The 22,686-nt window shown below is 37.3% G+C and overlaps 3 protein-coding genes and 1 long non-coding RNA gene across 5 annotated transcripts; 3 read left to right on the top strand and 1 right to left on the bottom strand.

The window, feature by feature from the left end:
• Window positions 1-1,198: 1,198 nt before the first annotated feature.
• On the top strand, window positions 1,199-10,206 carry LOC110817607 (3-ketoacyl-acyl carrier protein synthase III). The gene is made up of 8 exons (XM_022046226.2): window positions 1,199-1,655; window positions 3,662-3,810; window positions 4,281-4,417; window positions 6,760-6,865; window positions 6,951-7,069; window positions 8,499-8,563; window positions 8,655-8,877; window positions 9,571-10,206. Exons 1-8 carry the CDS (start codon window positions 1,471-1,473, stop codon window positions 9,790-9,792), a joined length of 1,206 nt encoding a protein of 401 aa, XP_021901918.1. The 5' UTR covers window positions 1,199-1,470; the 3' UTR covers window positions 9,793-10,206.
• Window positions 10,207-10,522: 316 nt separating this feature from the next.
• On the bottom strand, window positions 10,523-12,132 carry LOC110817606 (Exostosin family protein). Its single transcript, XM_022046225.2, has one exon. It carries the CDS (start codon window positions 11,998-12,000, stop codon window positions 10,669-10,671), a length of 1,332 nt encoding a protein of 443 aa, XP_021901917.2. The 5' UTR covers window positions 12,001-12,132; the 3' UTR covers window positions 10,523-10,668.
• An 874-nt stretch (window positions 12,133-13,006) lies between these two features.
• INP1 (transcription factor) lies at window positions 13,007-14,863 on the top strand. The gene has a single exon (XM_022046188.2). The coding sequence runs from the start codon at window positions 13,178-13,180 to the stop codon at window positions 13,907-13,909; it is 732 nt and encodes a 243-aa protein (XP_021901880.1). The 5' UTR covers window positions 13,007-13,177; the 3' UTR covers window positions 13,910-14,863.
• Window positions 14,864-14,890: 27 nt separating this feature from the next.
• LOC110817548 (uncharacterized) lies at window positions 14,891-16,301 on the top strand. 2 transcript variants are annotated; one of them, XR_002540209.2, is made up of 3 exons: window positions 14,933-15,535; window positions 15,606-16,002; window positions 16,122-16,301. It is a non-coding gene; the product is annotated as an uncharacterized LOC110817548 (long non-coding RNA). The 2 variants fall into 2 exon arrangements; XR_002540208.2 differs by having other exon boundaries at window positions 14,891-16,002.
• Window positions 16,302-22,686: the final 6,385 nt, after the last annotated feature.

The following is a 22,686-nucleotide window of genomic DNA, read 5'->3' as shown; positions in this document are numbered from 1 at the left end:
AAGAATTTCGATAAAATAAACCATGTCCACGCGCACGCTTGATATACCTCAATATTTTGTAGGTGACATTGAGATGTTAATTTCTTTGATATTTTGTGAATTGATTCAGAAGTTATGCTGAATATGATTTGTTCGACCTAAAAGATTTATATATTATCACTATGAGGACAAAATAAAATGTTTACATTACATGGAGTGCTTAATATGACTATAGCTAGAGAATGGAGAAAACATTTTGAAGAAAACAAGCAATGTTTTTTAAAATGAAAATTAACAAGTTATTATTCATCATGTAACTACTTGGTTATGTAATTATTCATTATGTAACAAGTCTTGTATTGAAATAAATAACATTTATGCTTATAAAAAAATCTGTTATATATATTTGACATTTTTAGTACAATATGCAATCTAAAAAATAAAATAAATAAGTATTGAACCTAAAGATTAATTTTCATAGTTAACAAAAAATTAATATATCATTGTAATAAGCTTGTTGAGCTTGTGTTAGTGTTAGGATGACATTAACTTTGCAAAATAAATATATATTTTTTAAAAGATTTGTAGTGAAGATATGAGAATTTCAAAAAACTTAATTAAACAATTTTATGAAGTTCAAGCTTGAAAATTACAAGAAAAATATATTTCTATGTTAACAGGTTTTATATTAATTATAGTATTTTATCTGTTGTTTCAAAAAGAGGAAAGATATCAAACATGAAAATACAAGAAAGGGAAATAAATCATATCATAGTTTCCAATTTTAGTGTTTTCTTAAATGGTAAAACAAATTCCAAAAATATAAAAAGGAAGAAATTTTATAATACAAAGTATAGTAGCTAAACAAACTTCTAACAAAACTTTTTGAGGGACGGACTTAGGAGAAAACGATACAATATAAACAATGAGAACGCAAGGCGAGAATATTCAAATTAATATCGTCTACATCCGACCCACTGAACTCTCAGATTTTACCCAATGAGAATTAGCCACGTAATCACAAGGAAGATGACGTGCTGAGCAAGGATTGGTTGTCCCCAACCACCACGCCACCTGGTGGAAACGCACGGAAGCATCAAATCTTGGGAAAGGGGAAGCAAAACATGACTAAGCTTAGAGAGAGAGGGTGAAGGTTCATAATGGAGTTGGCAAAATCGCCCACTCTTCTCTTTTCGGACCCTCCAAAGCTAAGCTTGAAAATAAAATTACATGGAAAAAACGGAAATTCGTGTTCCTCTCGCAGTTAAATCTGCTTGTTTCATTTTTTAATTTATTTTTTTCTTTGTTTACTTCCTCATTTGATTTTCTCTCATTGTCTCTACATACGCTTTTCATTGCCCTTCTCTTACTGAAATATGAGCTGAAAAGATCTTCGCTTTTCTCTCTCGTCAAATCTCTATATTTTCATTTTCGATTTCTGCATCTGTATCCCTTCATCTGGTATAGAGTGTGTGGTCCTTGAGTCTGTAAATGGCCAATGCATCTGGGTTGTTCACACCGCCATTTCCAGGCCTGAGGAGCAGGATTCAGGCCCCGTTTGGCATTTCACGATCTGGCTTTTGCTCCTATCCGGTAATCTTCAAGCGGGTATTATGCTCGAGCGCTATTGACGGGGCAGAAAGGCATGCTTCCCGCTCCGAATCTCGAGTACCCAGGTAACTTTTATCTCTGATCCTTTATTTTCTTCGTAAATTTGGCGCTTCTTTGCTGCTTTTGATGCGTATTGTCTCCTTAATGCAACTGCGGTTAGTGTCTGCTGCTCCGTTAGTATGTATCAAATTGACTCAGACTTCAGATTTTATTAGGCCTTTGAAGTAAAATCATTTTCTTTTTGATCGGATACCTTTCTGGTCAACGGTCTGTGTTTCTTTAGTGGAATGAAGTGGAAATTATGCGTCTATGTTTATTGGTATCATTGCTCTCGTCAAGTTTTTGAACTTTATTATGATGATTCATAGAGTTTTTGGTCAATAAATTCTTGGATGAGAAATGATGTAGTTTAAAGTTCGAAGTTGATCAACGGTACAAAAGGCTACCTCAGGCCTGGGAAATAAAGGACGGAAGAGTTGAAGAGACGGTTAAAAAAACATTCTTCAAAGTTACATTTATTTTGAAAATATTCCTTAAATAGCAAAAACACTCCAATTATATCATTTTGTTTTTTGCATCACTAAAGCAAAGTCATGGAAGAGAATTTTAGCTGTTTTAAGGAAGAAGTTTATGCGCAAGACATCTCATGTTTGAATTAGTTGTTTGCTTTTGCCTGGGATGGCAGCTGTTCTTTTTTTTTTTTTTCTATGCTAATAATGATTTTTGTGTCCAGCTCAACCTACATTTTCGGGGCTAGAGACAAAGGGTGTTTGAATTTGTAGTTGAACAATAAAATTTTGATTTCAGTAAGCAATCATTAGATTTGCTGACCCTGGATCTGAATGGCGATTAGCTGACTTATTATTGTTTGATGAAGTCCTTTCAATAAAAGTGATACAAAGGCTGTTTTAGAGGTGTAATTAAGAGCATTTTACTTTACATCTCTAGAAAGCTATATATTTTAAACCCTTTAGGACATGTGCCGGTTGCTCTTTATCTTTGAATTCTTTTAGATGCAAGCATATTTACTTTGGACTGAACCTGAGATACGCAGTTTCTAGTTGGCTTCTGCTTGTGAGAGAAACTCCATTTACTATGTCCTAGCTAAGCAATCTTCGGATAAATAGTTCTGCAAGCATGTCCATGAAACCTTTTCTGGATGGACTAGTGTAATGGAGGGAAGATTTCATGTCACTGTTTTGAGGGATTTTCCTGTATATATATGGTGTTGATTGTCAGACTAGATACAAGATTGTATGGAAGAAACAAGAAAGGTTAGGCAACAATACAAATGGCAGCGATTGTATGGATGAAATAATTCAAGTCTGTTTTACTTGGTTTCTTTTTATTTTTATCTTTTGATATGTATGAGAGTTGACATCATTTTTGTTGGCAAGGAACATGAAAAAGCTGAATTTTCTGGTTGTTAGGTGGCTATTTTCACAGTTTGTATTTAGATTGCACAGGTGGAGGATTAAACTATATATATTTATCAGGTAGAGGTTTGATGACAGAAGCCTTAATTGGGCTTTAAGCTTTCTTTTCAATGGAAAGTTTGGTCCTTTTCTGTTATTAGCTTTTTTGCAAAGTTCTTTGATATAAGCTTGGAATCCTTCAAAAATATTTTATTTATACTGAATGGAAGAGTTTTTCCAGTGCTTAATAATCATACTGTTAACAATGTGCTCGCTTCTCTTGTTGAATAATTCATCGACTTATTAGAAATTTCCCTTCATTATTTTGATTTCATTGACAGCTCTGAGTTCTTCTGTGAAGCTTTATTACTGTAGCGAAGAGCATGTTTGGATCTCTTTCATTCCTAGTGATTCCTAGATATATCAAATAGCAGAAATTGTAATTTATAATTGCATTATAAGTTCAGATTATTTGTAGTTTATTATTGATGTTAGTAGTAGAAATACTTAAGTAGAAATTCGTTATATAAGATATCCTATTGCTCATATCCAAAATCGTCTTCTGAACTGAAATGAGATTTTCCTCCAGCAGGTTATCTTTTGCCTCTTCTACCTATTTTCACTTTCTTTTTTTTTTTGGAAAAAAAATGGTATAGGCTTTTGAGCAAAGGCTGCAAGTTGATTGGGTGTGGTTCAGCAGTGCCAACTCTCCAGGTTTCAAATGATGATCTAGCAAAGATGGTTGATACTTCTGATGAGTGGATATCCGTTCGCACCGGGATTCACAATCGACGTGTTCTTTCAGGTCACATCATACTCTTGCTTGTAGTGTTAGGCTGTTAGCTAGGCATGGTCATGATCATGAATAACAAAGATTACTCTTTGCAGTTAGTAGCTCAGATTCTTGATTTCCAGGTTAAAAATTTAGGCTTTTAAAAATAACTTAGCTTGATAAATCCATGCCTGACTATTCTTTGGTTTTGTTCAAAGTTTATCCATTTTTGTAATTGAGCTTTTTGTTTTTTGCACGTAGAGGTTGGATCATAGACCATGTGTGGACATTTCTTGCGTCTGTTGATGGTTGTTGAGTAATATTGGACTTGGATGATTTTTAGTTTAGAATGTCTGAGATATGGCTCTTTGGCCAATGCCAAACAAATAATATGCAGTCTTGTTATCAATAACATGGTTACAACTGATGGGATTTTTGAATGCATTCCCCCCCCTTATATCATAAACAGTTGACCGACTTCTATTTGGTACTTGATCATACAGGCAAAGATAACTTGACAGGTCTAGCAGTAGAGGCAGCAACGAAAGCTCTTAAAATGGCTGAGGTAGATCCTGCCGATATTGACCTAGTCTTGATGTGTACATCTACTCCAGAGGATATTTTTGGCAGCGCCCCTCAGGTTAGACCTTTTGGTTAATATGTATGCTATAGTTGACTGAAGTGGAGAGATGAAATAGAGCAGCTTTTACACTTGAGGTTGAGTGACGCGCATGATTTCTATAAAGCCCAATTCATTCCACTGATATTGTCAGTCCCAGTGTGTTGGAAGACCTAAATTTAGCTAGTGTCAATGTTGAAATAGTTGGCCTTTTTTTTAAAGGATTAGCTAGTTCATTGGAGTAATTAGTATATTAGACAAAACTGGGATGCCTCTTGTATGTGCAAAAGTTAATGCACACGCGGACACACACACAAGCACATGTATACAATGGATTATGACCTCTAGGGGTGACCTTCTATCTGTAGATCATATGAGTAGGCTTCTTAGTTTCATTTCTTTTTCTTTGATGGCATTTCGCACAGCATTCTGTTTCTATCATATACCAAAGTTAAACCTTCATAATAATCTGCAGCATCTTGTTAGGAATCTTTTTCATCAATTTGGTAACATATTTGCTTATGTATGCTGAAACACATTATAATAAGGTTCATTATTCTCTGGGTATGTGATAAATGCTTAAGTTTTCACTAATTACAAAGCATGTCAGGTGAACTTCTTTGCATTTTATATCCTTATATTCTGTAATTTGAGTTTTTCAAATGGATTATCATCAAGTTCAGAATTCTAGGACACTGGATGGTGAATGATAAAACTCGTGGCAAGTTTTCAGCAAATCTCTTCACCATTATTGTAACACCCTAATTCTTTTATTATTATTATTATTGGAATTATTATTTTTATTATTTTATTTATTTTATTTTATTTTAATTGATTTATTATGTAATAATTATATAGTTTTAAATTTAGTTTAATTTAATTAAATAGAAATAAAAATTATAATAATGATAAAAAAGGGTAACATTATTTTTGGGATTTAATTAAAAACAATTTTGGGAAAAAGAGGTGAAAATTCGGATTTTGGAGGTGTTTTTGAAAAGAAAATCAAAAACCGGGGGTCAAAACGCAATTTAGAAAAATTGCACTACGTCAGCAGCTCGGTCAGCAGTCCCGACCAATCAGGACACGCCACGTGGTAGAGACGCTGACGCGGGAGGCCACGCGGAACGGAGTCACGTGGACGATCTGCGTGCGCGCGATCGGACAGTGAGATCCGTTCCCGTGCGCACGGACGGCCCAGATCAGAAGCGCGTGCGGACGGCTCAGATTTCACGCGTGCGGACGACCCAGATTGAATCACGCACGGACGGCTCAGATCGCATTGCGATGGACGACCCAGATTCATTCCCAATTTAATCGTGATCGGACGACTCAGTTTCAAATGATATGCCTGCTCTGTTGGATGCTCGTTACTGGTTTAAATATTCATGATTATGTGAGGAACAAAAAACTAAGGAAAAATAGAAAATGTTTGTGAGTTGATAAATGGATAAGTCGACAGCCTCACTAAATATTCTAGGAGATGATGGACGGACCGGATCCATAGGGAACCCTACCGGGAACGTTGTCTCTCATACCAGACGAGATATGGAGACTTTAAATGTTTTAACGCTCGTACCGGACGGGGTATGAGGACGGTCCGCTTCACCCTCATACCGGACGGGGTATTGAGGTTTATGGTCTTGGCGCCCATTCGGACGGGGTATGGGGACGGCCCTGAAGTTAAGTTATTAAGGTGAATGGTTCGCGTGTAGCGGGGACCCCTATGGATTCCCATGGATACTGGTAGGCTGGTAAAAGAAGAAATTTGTTGCCTGATGATTAAAATATTAAAAGTATGACATGTGTTATGTTACAGAGTGCGTATGATTTCATGATATTATAATGTTATTGTTTTCATAAGTTGTTTTCATGAATCTCACCGAGATAAGTGGACAGTAAATGGTTTTATTATTGATAAATGAATTTGTTATAAATTATGCTCCATTGGTCGTTTTTGTTTTCTACCAACCTTTATTTCTGTGACAGTGAGATAATGTGACATCTTTACTGGGCTACTGTAGCTCATTCTTTATTTAACCATTTCAGATCAGGAGGATTAGGTTCCCGAGTCCGTTCTGCAGGAAGACGGCGAGTAGATGCCTAAAGATTTTATAATATTCCTTATAGTATTCATTTCTACTATTTACTTTAGTTAGCTTATTTTTTCATACGTTAATACGTTTTGCTTATTGTGTAAGGGATGTTAATCATAATATTTTATTTCGCTTCCGCACTTAAAATTTTTATATATACGTTTGCTTTTAATTTCCGGGGCCGTTACAATTATTTTCTTGTTATGACCAATTTGACACTTTTTTACTTGGTGCTTATACTTTTATGCCTTTCTGGTAATTCATCAGATCCAAAAGGCACTTGGATGCACAAAAAATCCTCTGGCCTATGATATTACAGCTGCATGTAGCGGATTTGTCTTGGGTCTTGTCTCAGCTGCTTGTCACATTAGGGGTAACAAATTCATTTGCACTGCGGTAATGAAATTTCAGGAGTGGTTATCCTGGGATATATAAATATCTATCTTTTCCCATTACAGGAGGTGGATTTCACAATGTTTTAGTGATTGGGGCCGATGCACTTTCTCGTTTCGTTGACTGGACGGATAGAGGGACCTGCATTCTCTTTGGGGATGCTGCTGGTGCTGTAGTAGTTCAGGTAATGGTATTTTGTTATCTTCTTTCACTGAGTGATGCAATTCTATTTGCTTTTTCTTGAATTAGGCTATATGTTTTATCTAATTTTGTTGTAGTCCAATTTCCTAGCTTTGAGTGGTTAATCTATGCCTATGTATGCACATGTTTTATCTGAAGAGTTGACTTTAAACATTGACAGTGTGAAGGTAGTTTCTAGGATGTAGAGATAGGAAGTTATTATTCTTAGAAGTGGTTCTGATTTCATGTATAAAAGCAGAATAGCAATCTGCATAAGATATGCCAAAAATTTGTCTTCAAGGTTCTTTGGGTTCTCTCTTAATGAGTCTATACTGTTCATAAAAAATCTCATAACAAGATCCTAAGTAGGATCCATAATATTACTATTTCAAAAGTGGTTGTTAGTTTATAAGAAAAAATATGTTCACAATGTACTAAACTTTTAATATTTGCTTTCTTTATTTGGTTGGTTGGGGGGCTGAAGGAGAGGAACAACAGGTACAAAATTATTATATATGTCCCATCCCCACTTGAAGTTAGTTATATAGTTAGTGACGCATGAAAGAACTCCATTGTGCATGGCTGAACTGACTTGTTTCTCCTAAGCATGGCCAGTAAAGCACAAGAAAAACAAGTCCTTGCTTTGTTGATAATTTTCTGCCTTTTCTTCTTCAATTAAAGATGTGGGGTGGCTCTACTAGGCACATAATGTTATTTGCGCAGCTAATCTTACTTAAAAAGAAAGCTCCACAAGAATATCGAACGTAGCACTCTCCCCAAATCCCAAGCATGTAGTTTTTAAAGTGCACTATCATTAATGATCCAAGAGCACTATCATTAACACTTGTGGGTGGGGAGATATAATGTGAAAACCAACTCAAGTCGGCCACCATGTTGGATGTGATTTTTACTTGTGCACATGGTAGGTCCTTTCTGGTCTTTGAAGTTTTATCCGGGTTCAATGTGTATGGTTTATTATTTGTAACTTGTGTGAATGCAGGTCTTTCAGTTAGGGGACTTTGTGACACCCCGCATCCAACATTGTCGTACCTAAGGAGAAGTAGTGATATATATTTGTAGCCTAATGATCATATGAGCACCAATTACACACACTTTTGGGGCAGACCCATGGTGTTACACCTACTTGCTTGCAAATTCTTACTTAGGTTAGGGCATCTGATCTTGGAAAAACAAACTATCTTCTTGTTTGAGAATCTCTCATCTCAGTTTCCTCTTGCTGGTTTTAGTTTAATATGATACTAGTTTATTTCTTGATTATTATGTAGTTTCCAAAACCATGGTTGATGTTGTTGACATTTTATGAGTTTACTAATTCGGTGGTTGAAGGAAGACTGAATTCTCTTCTCTATCTCTCTTCTGTCCAATTTACTGTTCTTGTTTCTTTTGTGTTCCTGGAAATGCCATGGCTCCAGGCCTGTGACCTTGAGGAGGATGGTTTGTTCAGTTTTGACTTGCATAGTGATGGTGATGGTCGGAGGTACATGCTTTATTTGCATTTGATAATGTTATCATTAAAATTTACCTTACTTTCTTTGAGAAACGGGACCAACCTATCACTCCTGTTGCAGGCATCTAAATGCCCCTTTGAGAGAAAATGAACCAGAGGATTCATTGGGTTGCAATGGTTCAGTTTTAGACTTCCCACCAGTGCAGTCCTCGTATTCCTGCATTCAAATGAATGGAAAAGAAGTCTTCCGTTTTGCTGTGCGATGTGTGCCTCAATCAATTGAGTGTGCCCTAGAAAAAGCTGGTCTCACTTCATCCAGCATTGATTGGCTTCTGCTCCATCAGGTATGGAATATAGAATAACAAAGATAATAAGTGAGATAGTAGATTTTGATCTTAATGTTACATCTAGTCTCTAAGTTCGGAAGTTAGGTACCTGACCGAGTCTGCCTTGGTAGTAACTATCCTCCCTCCTGAGCCTTCTATTGTGGGTTCAGACTAGAGTTTTCCCTTTGGGAGAGCAAAAGGAGACCAAAGAAGAAACAAAATAGTCCAGAGGCTGGTTGATCAAATAAATGCTCTTCTTGCATTATCATTATTGTCCCCGTTGTTATTCTGTTCTTATGTCTAATTTATATGGGACTTTGTCTTGACCTTTGAGATTGGTACAAAGAAAAAGCAGATACTAAATGCGCAAACCAGTAAGTGCAGACCTTTTTGCACCAGTATGCTCGCGTAAAATGAACATTAGGTGTTTGTTGGGTTTAACATTTATAAACATGACTTTTTATAACCAACTTAAGAAGAATGCATTATTCAGGTAACTTAGCCAAGTAAAATTTAAGTTCTAAAATTATAAGTAAATTATCATGTTGGGCAGGTAGTAAAATTTTTTGGTGCCTGAGAATAAATCTTAATATGAGAATGGGTGCCAATTAAGGTAAGCTTACCCATTAAAGTGTTTTTAAGTGGATGATGGTGATGCAGTGCCAACAGAAATATTGTTCAGACAATGATACAGAAAATTGACAAATGCAGGCCAACCAGAGGATCATTGATGCAGTTGCAACACGCTTACAAGTCCCATCAGAACGGGTCATTTCGAATTTGGCAAACTATGGTAACACAAGTGCAGCATCCATTCCATTGGCATTGGATGAAGCTGTTCGAAGCGGGAAGGTGAAGCGAGGGCATACTATTGCAACAGCAGGTTTTGGTGCTGGTCTAACTTGGGGTTCTGCCATCCTTAGATGGGGATGAAACATTAATTCACCTGCCAATTCAAGTCCTGGCATGGAAGAGAAGAGATATTGATATGAGAGCAGTTCTCAAATTATCGCATTCAAGTTTCGAATGTGGTGCTGATCCCAGCTCCTTGATCTTCATCAGCATCTTCAAATTGCATTTTGTTAAAGTTGTATTAGTTGCACTACAAATAGTTATATTCCTTTTACCTTGACTCTTATACTGCCATTGTTTCAAATTTTCCTGAATTTTGAGTCACCATAATGTGCAGTTGATAAGTTAAGTCTGCTCAAACCAAAGCTGGGGTTAAGTAATCTTGCTGTTGCAGCTTTGCTTGGCCTTCCTGTCACCCAGAACATTGCCTCCTGAATTCTAAACAGGATCTCCGAATAAGCGAAAATCAATGGATGGTCTAACATTCTGAAGCTATACTGATTCGGTTTTGATTAACTGCTATTTGTTTTTGTTGAATAAATTAGTTTTATAATCTTTTATTTTCTTTTAAAATCAACATTTTAAATCATTAAATATTTTTTATGATTCTTTTTATTCCTTAAAGAAGTTGATATTTACGTAGCAGTTAAAATTTACAGGGACTTAGTTGTAATAAAACAAAAATAAATTAATTTGTAAGAGCAGTATAGTTTTCAGTACCGAAACGGGAACTAGTTCATGGTTTGATCTTAATGGAAGGCACACAAGAACAATAAATCACAGCAACTCGATTTTAATTCAAGGCATTAAATGAACACCAAAACTGAATTTGCTGATTATATTAATGAAATACAGATTTGGCCCATTCTCTATTAACCCTGCAGTGTCGATCGCAAATACTAGTTAAATCATACTTACATGAAGAAAGAAAGAAGAAAAGAAGAAATGGCAGAAGAGTCATTGAGCAGAGAGATTTTGTAATCTAGACCTAATCCTGTGTAAAGTACCCTCAATTGCAATATCAAAGGCATCCTTCTTACTCCTCAGACCCATAGAACTTCCATGTCTCCTATACATAATTCTTGGTATCAACTGTATAACCTTCTCCCTCATCCTCCTCACTTCACTCTTAGGTATTGCCATCAACACATCCAAAATCTTTACCCCCTTAAACACCACATCTTCCTTCGCTATGGAGACCGAGAATTGCCCGTACTCATCTTCACGCAAATGCCATCCGTACTGTGATTTTGCCGATTGTTCTTCAAAGAAAACCGGAATGCACCCTGCAAGAATCCCATTAAAAGTTGACCGCCTCGTCGGAGTGTCCCCTGGCGGCTGCAAACAGAAGCTTGCCTGCAACATCGGCTTCATGTACCTTAAAGGGTCCAGCTCGCATATCCCATTTGAGCAGTCAACGATCTCGCACACCTTGCTGTACCCTGCATCCGTTAGAGACAGGTTGGTGGCGTTGAGGCATTCGTTTCTGATGCTCCGCCGGATGTTGGGGGTGGCAGAGACTCCGCCACCGCCGGCGAAGAGCATGAAAGTGCTCCGCCTTGCCTTCCTGACTCGTTGAATCCATGACTCGAAAAATGGCAGATTGGAGGGGTGATAGGAAGTCGGGTAAGGCACGGCCTGTTCCTGCCATGGCCATACTCTGGATTCAAGCACCAGCGCAGTGACATTATAGAACTCTGGCAATTCAAGAAAGGAGGTGCCCCATATGGGAGGATCGTTAGTCAACGGCTGGGAAAAATCCCAGGCGGGTCTAGCCATAAGAAGGAAATGGTCATGACCCATCCGGCGAGACCATATTTCAGGAGAGTCTCGCTTCAAGAAACGGTACAGGTCGAGGCCATGTTCCATGCTGGAGTTGACATCAGGGCCGTAAAGGTACCTGAGTGAATCAAGTGACGCATAGTAAGGGAGGTAAATGGCGTCGGCGAGATTTGGGTCGGGGGTGAGACATGGGTACTCGAGGATTCTTCGGTGGAAGAGAAGCTCGAGTAAGTTCGGATCGGTGCGGTACCAACTATGAGAGCGGTTGTGGGTCTTTGGGCCAAGGCCATGGTTGGCGAGGTGGGAGCAGAAATCGTCCAAGAGAGGGTATTGAGAGCAGCTTGCTAGGAGATCGAGATTGAAGCGTGAAGGGAGGCTCCTGATGTGGATCCAACGGTTGTTGCAGTCCGTTTGGGTTGATTCAATGGTGGAGATCTGTTGGGAAGATGCCGATTTGAGTGCCAACAAGAGGAAACAGAAGAAGAAAATGGTGGATTTGCAGGCCATAGAAAGAGGACGAGGGAGGGAGAGGCGAGAAGGGTGGAGAGTTCAGAAACTTTTTTGTGAAACATGACACCGTCAACTGGTGTTCTTTTACAGTTTTTTACAAAAGTTATTGGGTGATTCTATTGGGTTTTCTTTTCTTAAAATTATCCTCTTCTTCAAATGTGTGTTTTCAAATTCTGAATCGGGCATATCTTTTCTTTTTGACGTATACGAACGTGATTTACCCACCATTATTGTCGGTGGGAAAAAGCAACCACTCGTTGAAACAGCTCCCAACAAATACGGCGGCGTTTTTGCCACTTTTCTTTTGGATAACCCACATTGATATTTTCTTCATGTAAAAGTAATTTTCTTTTATTTAAGAAATTATTTTCTCCGGAATAAATTTCTACCAGTTGTTTCTTTTAAATGGTAAATCCAGTTTTTAGTTTGTAACAATCTTGTAAAATATTAAACTTAGTTGGTCAAATTTTTAATCATGATTCAATGGGATTCAAAAAAATATATAATTTAATGAGTGATTCAAATACATTTTGATCTCACCATTAGTTCAAACTAAAATAAATCAAATAAAAATAATTAATTTACTAAAAATTGATTAAACTAAATCAGTTTATTAGTAAACTCCTATTCTAATTAATTTTAAATTCTTGTCTTATGACTTCAATTCTCAGTGCTCGTGAATATATTATAAATTTATAATATTTAATTTATTAATTATTATTTTATTTTATTTATTATGCCTATAATAATTGTTAAATTATGTTCGTTCCAAAATGTTTTTGGATTTTTTTTTATAAAATAAATAAATAAATAAATCTATATTGATTTAGATTTCTTTGTTTAAAGTAGATACAATCAATTAACGTTTTCTAAATCTAAAATAAAAAAAAAAGAAAATTCTTGCCATCTATCCTTTTATCATATTCATTCATAGGTTAATCATCTTCATGGTTGGACTTGAAAGGATCTTTACCAAACAGGTTCCTATTTACAAAAAACAGGCCTCAACCATGACAAGTGGTCCAACGCCCCCAACACCTACCATCCTCTATTTAGTTATTACGTTTCATACGTATACATGTACTTGTCTCCTGAGAGAGATACCGGCTTGTCATACCTGTAAATGTAGTTCGCAGGCAAGAAAACAGTGGCAACAATCTTGAAACCTCCAAGGATGCCAAGCCCTTTCTCTATTTTCTCTCGGAAGAAATCAAAAGTGAGACTCCCATTCAAGGACTACTACGCCGACTGGTTGCATACTCTCAACCACAAACTCCTCCCTCTCCTCCGCCACTCCCTCTCTTCTTCTTCCCCCACTCTCCTCTCCTCTCGCACTGATCTTCTCCTCCACCACATTCTCTCTTACTACCACTCCCTCGATCATGCCGCTTCCCCACCCACAATCCCTCACCTTCTCTTCCCTTCTTGGAACCACGCTACCCCCTTCCTCTTCCTCGGAGATCTCCACCCTTATCTCTTCACCAATCTTCTCAGGTCCTTTCTTGATGGATCCAACCAAGAAACTCTGCCTCCTTGGACCGACCCATCAAGACACTTGATCACCCGCCTCGACCAAATAGAATGCGGCTTGAGACTCATGGTTCCTGCTCTGGTTGATAGGATCAGGAAGGCGCAAGAAAAATTTGTAGCCGCTGTCGTAAACAATTGGGTCGCGAGCGAGGGGAAGAAAATGGCGGTTGCTGAGACAATGAATGTGGAGATGGAGGAGATGGTGAGCGTCTTTCTGGATGCAAACAGGTTGAGAAGGAGCGTGATTTTGGAGATTATTGGCGCCATGAGCGATTACCAGGCTGCTGTTTTTCTGGAAGGGTTAGCCCGATTTCTTGTTGGGTTTGGAGGCCCTGCATTGCTCGCTGAATTCGGAGAACTCCAACTGGGGTCCTGATCAGAAACTGACTGGTGGGTGTTTGTTCAATTTCTTGCTTTTGTTTTGATTGTTCATGCAGAGCAACATGTAAATATTGGATACCATTTTAAGTTTAGAATTGAAAAAGTAGAACATAAATCCTTTGTTCAAAGCTGGGAATATGATCCAAGAGAAGTTTCGGAGATTCATCTTTTGGAAATTACATGACCAAATCCAACTTTTCCTTTAAAAGACAAAAAAGAGTGTTCTTTTACCTTGAGATTTTATTTAAGAGCACACTTATAACCCATCAAATTTTACTCAGACTTTTGCACATTTTAGAAATGCTACATTCAGAATTTGCTACCTCACATGGCATTGACATCACACACGCACATACACATATTTATTTTACATTCTTTAATATTATATCTGAATACATAACTAAATAATTTTATATATCTCTTAAGTATTGCACATTGCAATTATATCATATGGGCATCTTTGTATTGTTAAATTATTTATCAAAATGTAGAAGGTTGAAAGATAGAAAAACCTGATTTTGCCTGATCAGCATACCAGTGTAAGTAGCAGTATGCAGATTATATCAATTTATTTATGATTTTGCTAGATTAGCCCCCCAAATCACCACTGTGGAATAAGCATATGGCCAGCTTTGACATGATGCAGGTTAAAACTGATAATGTCGATGTGCAAAAATCTTTTAACTAAATTCTATAGTTTTTATTAGATAAACTTCGGCTAAGTTTTTGAATTTTGGACTTGGTTGACATCAAAGTTCATTAATTTAATAAAAATATAATATAGTTCCTATATTTTGGACACATAATTGAATTCTAATTTTTAATGTAACATCCAACTCCTAAATTAAATAAAAAAATATGTAAAAATTTAATAAATTAGAATTGAAATTTAAATGAAAGGATTTTATTAATTTTGAAGGTTTATTTAAACTGAAGGATTTAAATGAAAACAACTAAGAATAAGGGGAGGGGGGGTTAACAATATAAATAAATAGAAATAGCAGGGGGCAAAAAGAAAACCGAGAGCGGACAGTCCTGATCGAACCATCTGAGAAGATCAAATGGCTGAGATTTAATGGAGAACGGACGGCCTAAATCAACCTAGCGAGATCTAACGGTTGGAAAAATTGGTATAAAAACGAAAAATTTTAGGGTTTCTCTTCATTTGTGAGAGTAGCCAAAAAAGAGAGAGGGAGAAGGAGAGAGGAACCGCTCAGGGAGAGAAAAGGGAGAAGGTTGTCGTACGGGGGAAGCCGAGAGGAAGAAAGAAGGAGAGGAAAAGAATAGGGAGGTCGGAGAAGGAGAAGAGGAAGGAGAAAAAAAAAAGTGGCCGAGCTGGAGAGGGAAGAGAGAGAAGAAGAAAGAAGGAGAGTAAAGGAAGAGGGAGGCCGAAAAAGAAGAAGGGAAAGGAGAAAAAAAGGAAGAGAAGAGAGAAGAAGAGAGGTGTGGTTGAACGGGAAAGAGAAGGGGGAGCCGAGAACGGCCACCACAAGGGAAGAAAAGGGAAGAAGAGAGAGGCAGAGGCGGGAGAACGGTGGAACCCGAGCCGAAAGGAAGGAGAAAAAGGAAACGGCTGAGGCACCGTGCGATGATGGAGATCGACGCGAGAAGGGTTAAAAAGGTTTCGTTTTTTGTCTTTTCTTCCCTTAATTTCCTTGAATCTTTTCTATTTTATACTAATTGATTTTTAGGTGTGAAAATTCATCATTCAAATCTCAAGCAAGCTAGGGAGCCACAGGGTGGCCAAGAGAAGAAACCACCAGGAGCCAAACCGAGGCTGAGTCGCCCCACGCCGAAAAGGTAAAGCTTTTTTTGTGTGTTTTTAATGGCTGTTGAGCGACGGCGGAGTGTTGGTTGTTCTCGAGCTGGCTGCGCGAGCTCGGCCGGGTCACCCACCCGTGCGGGAACCGAGGAGCCTTCCTTGGGAGTGGGAAACCGACCCACTAGTGGAAGTCGAGGGGCCTTCCTCAGGAATAAAGACCGGATTCACCCTTTTGGGATTCCAATTCACTGTTCGAGAAGTTGAAAAGTCTTCCTTGAATACGAAAATTCGATCTGCTGAACGGGAAGCCGAAAGACCTTCTTCAGGTATAGATCTCGATATTTTTGGGTATCTGACGGGTTGTCATTGAAATTCGTAATTTTGATTAAATTAGTTTTGTTTAGTACTTAAATTATATTAATTAATTTGTGTTGTGCGTGTACAGAAAATTAGGACGTCCAGGCGGATCCAAGAAGATTGTTGCGCAGGAGTATAAGTATTTCTGATTCTGAACATGGATTCAGATTTTGAAATTGTATGTATTTTATTAATTTATGTGTATTTTAAAATTTGAATTGATACTGATTTAATTTTCAATGAAAAATAGAACCCGAACTTATAAGTAGTGAACCTAAGTTATTGAAAATTATGAGGAGACGAAACCAGAAAATAAATCCAAAGACTTAGGAATTCTTGGACAGTGATGAGAAATGAATTTAAAATTAAAAGAAATTCTTAATTAAGTGAAAAGTTAAAAAAGAAAATAAAATAAAGAAATAAAAATAAAAAGAAAAAGAAATAATTATGGTTGTGAAGCGATTAGTTAAATAAAATTTTAGAGAAAATAGAATGAAAGTAAAATAAATAAGAAATAAGAAATGAGAGAATGTGAGTGATTAGGGTATGGACTCTGAATACCCTTTTTGTTTAGTCTGAATCGAGGAGAGGAGTGTGTTTATGTGGCTGAAGTTCAGCAGGCATGGTGAACTAGTATATGGATAGAGTGTGAAACCTAATCCAGACGTGAATATGTGTTTGTGAGTGTGGGTCACCTAGCAAATGTACCTGTTGTGGCCATTATGAGATTTGTGTGTATATACGATCCATGCGATGGAGGGATCCATTTTGCCTCTCCTAGATAATGACATAAACGGTATCGCGTGATGAAATCTTAAAAATGTCATTTTGAGTGTATATGTGATCTCGTGTGTATGTGGTTATGTAGTTATATTTTGAGACTATGATTGATATTCCAGTGTATTTATGTTCTTTCAAGAGTGTGTGGATATACATTTGAGGATTGTATATGATATTTGAGAGAATTCAGAAATCTAATCAGAAACACGTGAAGTTGTGAAAATAATAAATGAATTTTGCATTGAAACATCACTATTGCATTTGTCTCATATTGTGTGTTTTTCATGAAATCTTATTTGGGTTGAAAGAATAGAAATACTTATTGAGTTGGTGAATCTCATTAAATTTCACCATGATATTTTTCAGAGGAAAAAAAAGAGATAGAACCGCTGCCAGATGAGTAAAACTTGTAAAAAAAGTTATTGTTTTGTATATTTTGTGCATATTCGAAAAATTTTCGTTTTCTTTCGTTAAATTCTAAATTTTGGTATTATATTATATATATATATATAATTACTGTATATATCACATGAGATGTTAGATTGTACGATAAATTTTGATATATTATATATATATTTTGGGAGTCAATTGCATCAAAATGACATGAACATGAATTGTATCTCATATCGAGTGTGGGGTGTTACATTTAATATACTTATTAATCACATTAAAGAAATTAATATAACTTGACTTAATCATATGTGGATCTTGTCGAACTCATGGTTTTAAATTTATCGGTTATTCAGAAAATTATTTTCTACTAGTAACTATTCTCACGTGCCAATTTATTAGATTAATTAGAGAACTATTTTTTGTATTTAACATTGTTTTGATTATTTAACATATCTAATTCATTATGAGAAAATGGAAAAAAATTGTATTATAAGTAAACATTAGCTATATTTCTAACCATAGTTATGTTAGACATTGATATACATTGAATTGTATCAATTTAGTTACTATGATCAATAAATATAATAAAAAAATTCTATAATTTTTTAACCAAAATGAAATTAAAATTTGGATTATAACAATAAATCTAGATATATTTCTAACCTACATAAATAATATTATATCACTAGTTGTTAAAAATATGTGAACAATTTGAAGAAAATGATAATTTCTATATAAAATTATAAAAATCAACGGATCCAAAATCTAACACTCTTAATTAATTTTAAATATTTTAAAATTAGTTTATAAATATGAATTTTAAATTTTTGAATTCTTTATTTAATGTATAAATTTTAATTTTTAATTTTATAAATTATTAATTAATGTAAAAATAAAAAAAATTAAATAGAAGATGAAATTGAAAATAATTTTAAGAAAAAATAGTGAAAATTTGAGTTCTGAATGTATTTTTAAAAGAAAATTCAGAAACTGTGGGTCGAAATGTAATTTTAAAAAATTGTGCCACATAGGACAACCAGTCAGTAGTCTTGACGAATCGGAGCACGCCATGTGGCAAGGCACGCTGACACGGTGCCATGCGGAAAGCCACGCAGGCAATTCGCATGCCCGCGATTGGACGGTCGAGATTCATTCCCGCGCACACACGGACACCTAGATCTACTTCTTATTTAAATGCAATTGGACGGTCTAGATCAAATAGCAATGAACGGTACAGATTTAATCTCTATTTAATCGTAATTGGACAGTCCAAATCAAATGCGATGAACGGTCCAGATTAAAAGAGAACAAATATAAATAACCCTCTTTACACAAAACCCTAACCTTAGCTGCCAGACACCCTCGCTGGAGAAGAAGAGCCAACTGCCGGGAAGAAAGCCTCCCGTCGCCCGCCGCAGCCACTTCTGACTGCCAAAAGAGGTAAAAAATTTTACCTTTGCTCGGAATTCAATTTTTAACACCCTCATGGCCAAATTGGAGCAAAAAGATCAACGGATTGGCGGAAAACCGCGGGCAAAATCCGGTGGCACTGCCACGGAAAATTATAAAAATCACCTCCGATGAGACCCTTATCGATTCTCATTCTGCATAATTCTTCCACCATTGTAATCACCGTTTCCTTCTCTACAGGTTGACTGAAGCAAAATACCCAATTGCGAACATGAGCTGGCGGTGCCGCCGCACTGGAGAAACCTGCCGCCGGTGAGTTTCGGTTTTTTGACTTTTATCAGTCAACCGAGATCCCTTGACATATTTTCTCGCAGAGATTGGTACAAAACCTGTCGAATTCAACCAAAAATTGCTAAAAAGGGCTGAGCCGAGGTAAATCGTCGCCGTGGGCGATGGTGCCATCGCCAGACCACGGTGGAGGCGCTATGCCGAAATTTTGAAATTGGCCAAAAAGGGATCCTAACACTGATTTTGGATTTTTTGGGATATTTATAGGTATTTGAAGTGCGTTTTAATCCCTGAACAAAAATTTAGAGAACTTGGGGACCGCCAGTAGGCGCAGTCAATAAGTTTAGCACTTCGAATATCAATTTGAGTAAGAATCTCTCACCTTATTCTCTGTTATAGAATTGAAGTACAATTAATAATAATAATACGGTATTTTAGACAGTTTAGAAATATCCATAATTAATTATAGGTCACTAATGGAGTCAGAACTAGAAATTATTCACTGTTGATTCTGTTGATTTATTCTACAGTTTGAATGCATGATAATACCTGATTAATTGATCTTATAGTTTAAATGTATATATTGCTTGCTTTATGTGATTATGGTTGAATTGAGAAGCTATAAATTAAAGGAAGTCAGAAAACTGTTTGATTAAGCGAATGGATGAAACAACAGCCTTATTGGATATCCTGGGAGATGGTGGACGGACCGCATACATAGGGAACCCCATCGTGAATGTTGCCTCATACCGGACAGATATTGTCGTTTAGGTAATTTGACACTCATACCGGAGGGGGTATGAGGACAGCCTGTAACACCCAACATTTATTTTATTTTATTTTTATTTTTTTTATAAATATAATTATTTATTAATTGAATTGAATTGAATTGAATTTATTTTAATTTGATTTAATGAAAATAATAATAATAATAATAATAATAATAATAATAATAATAATAAAATGGGTGAAAATTTGAGTTTTAGGGGTATTTTTGAAAGAAAAATCAGAAACCGGAGGTCAAAACATAATTTAAAAAAATTGCGCCATGTCAGATGCCCGGTCAGCAGCCCCGACCAACCAGGACGTGTCAGGTTGAAAACACGCACGGATAGCCCAGATTGCATCGCGACGGAGGTCCAGATTTGATCGCGCACGGATGATCCATATTGAATTGCGATGAACGGTCCAGATTCACTCCCTATTTAATCGCGATCAGACGGTTCAGATTAGAAACGATGGACGACCCAAATCAAAAGTGGATGGGTATAAATAACCCCATTCGCACCCAAACTCTAACCTTAGCCGCCAGAGCCCCTTGCCGTAGAAGACAACCCATCCGTCAAGGAGCTGACCGCCGCCGCCCGCCGTCGCACCGGAGCAATTTCTGACCGTCAAACGGTGTAAAAATTTCCCCTATTGCACGAAATTAAACCCACCCATGGCCAAATAGGAGTGAAAGAACTGGTTGATTGGCCGAAAAATACCGCCGAAGCTCGTCGGCGTCGCCTGGGGTGTTTTAAAAAATGCCTCCGATGAGGCCTTTTCCGATGTGATTTTTTCACTGTTGTGATTACTGTTTCCTTCTCTACAGGTTGACCGAAGCAAAACACCCAACTGCAATGTGAGCAGAAAGAGCCACCGCACCGGAGAGCCCCACCGCCGGTGAGTTTCGATTTTCTACATTTTTTCGGCTAACCGAGGGCCCTAAGTGTGTTTTCTCACAGGAACCGATACAAGTTTGGCTGAATTCGATCGAAAATAGCCAACCCGAGGTGGGTCGCCGAGCACAGCGGAGCCGCCGTGCTGGATTTTCGAAATTGGCCGAGTAGGCCCTGTGACTGATTTTTGGGTTTATTTGGGACATTTGTAGGTACCATAAGCGTGTTTCAGTTCCTGAAGGAAAATTCAGGGAACCGAGGGACCGCCCGTAGGCGTAGTAACCATTTAGTTTTCGGCGTCGAATCAGGTAAGGACCCCTCACCCTATTTTCTATCATAGATGTGAAGTTTGAATAAATAATAATACGGTCTTTTATACAGGTTAGATAAATATGCATAATTAATTACGGATTGCTAATGGAGCCCGAAATTAGACATTGTTCTCTGTTGGTTCCTGTTGATTTATTTTACAGTTTAAAGGCATGATGGTATCTGGTTTAGGGTTTTAAATGCATGTATTTATGTTTTACTTGACCACTGTGAGATTTTGGGATTTAAGATATGATTGTGTTCCCAGGTGCATGTTCATTGTTTATGTGATTGTGTTTAATTTGGTAACGGAGATTAAGGAGAAACAGGAACGGGATGTGATCTAATAAACAGATAAGGTGACAGCCTCACTAGATATCCTAGGAGATGGTGGATGGACCGGGTTCATAGGGAACCCTACCGTGAACGTTGTCTCATACCGGACGGGGTATGGAGACTTTGTCATTTGGCGCTCATACCGGACGGGGTATGAGGATGAACCACTTCACCCTCATATCGGACGAGGTATTGAGATTTAATGTCTTGGCGCTCATACCGGACGGGATATGGGGACGACCCTAGAATTAAGATTGTTAAGGAAAATGGTTCACGTATAGTGGAGAAACCCCTATGGATCTCCATAGATACTAGTAGGCTAGTGAAACAAGAAATGGTGATGATTAGTTATTGTTAATGAATATGAATTTGTGATATGTTCTATGTTACTGACTGTGCATTAAGTTATGATCTGTATGATGTTATTGTCTTTATAGGTTGTTTTCATAGATTCCCTAATGGTAAGTAAAAGGGTAAATGGTTTTACTTTTAATGAATGTATTAGTTTAAATTTAGTGCTCCATTAGTGGTTTTTGGTTTTCTACTAACCTTTACTTCTGTGCTGACGATATAATGTGATGTCCTTACTGGGCTATTATAGCTCACCCCTTATTTAACCATTTCAGATCAGGAGGACCTGGTTCCCGAGCCCAATCCGCAAGAAGGCTGCAAATAGATGGTAGATACTTTATAGTTTCTTTTATTTTTCCTATTTTCCGTATTTTTTTCAGAGAATTTATTTTGTGATGTTTGTTTAGTACTTTTAAGTTATCGTGTAATGGATGTTAACCATAACCTTTATTTCACTTCCGTACTCAAATTATTATATATATTTTCTTTTAAATTTTCGGAGCCGTTACAGTCAGAAAGGACAATCCGTATACTTGAGAATATGCTCTGAGCTTGTGTTCTTGACTCCGGGGGTCATTGGGACGACCATCTACCCCTGATAGAGTTCTCCTACAACAATAGCTACCAAGTGAGTATTGGCATGGCTCCGTATGAGGCGTTATATGGGCGCCCGTGCAGATCACCGATTTGTTGGGAAGAAGTGGGCGATAGAAAACTGTTCAGCCTAGAGCTGGTAGAGGAGACTACATCCAAAATAGTTAAGATAAAAAAAAATATTCAAGCAGCTCAGAGCAGGCAGAAGAGTTATGCGGACACCTGAAGGAGAGATTTAGAATTTGAGGAACGCGACCGGGTGTTCCTCAAGATCATTCCCTTCAAGGGAATCAGTAGGTTCGGTAGGAGGGGGAAACTGAACCCCCGATTTATTAGACCATTTGAAGTCTTAGACAAGATTGGTAACGCCACCTACAGACTAGCACTGCCTCCGAAACTTTCTAAAGTCAACAATGTATTTCATGTGTCTATGCTACGCAAGTACAGCTCGGACCCCTCTCATGTCTTGGCCCACAAACCTCTTCCACTCCAGGAGGATTTATCATACGAGGAAGTACCAGTCGGCATTGC

This window comes from Carica papaya, chromosome 4 (genome assembly GCF_054855325.1).
Source record: "Carica papaya isolate Zhongbai chromosome 4, ASM5485532v1, whole genome shotgun sequence".
NCBI lineage: Eukaryota > Viridiplantae > Streptophyta > Magnoliopsida > Brassicales > Caricaceae > Carica > Carica papaya.
Note: the sequence above shows the minus strand (reverse complement) of the source record. Positions and strands in the feature narration are given on the sequence as shown.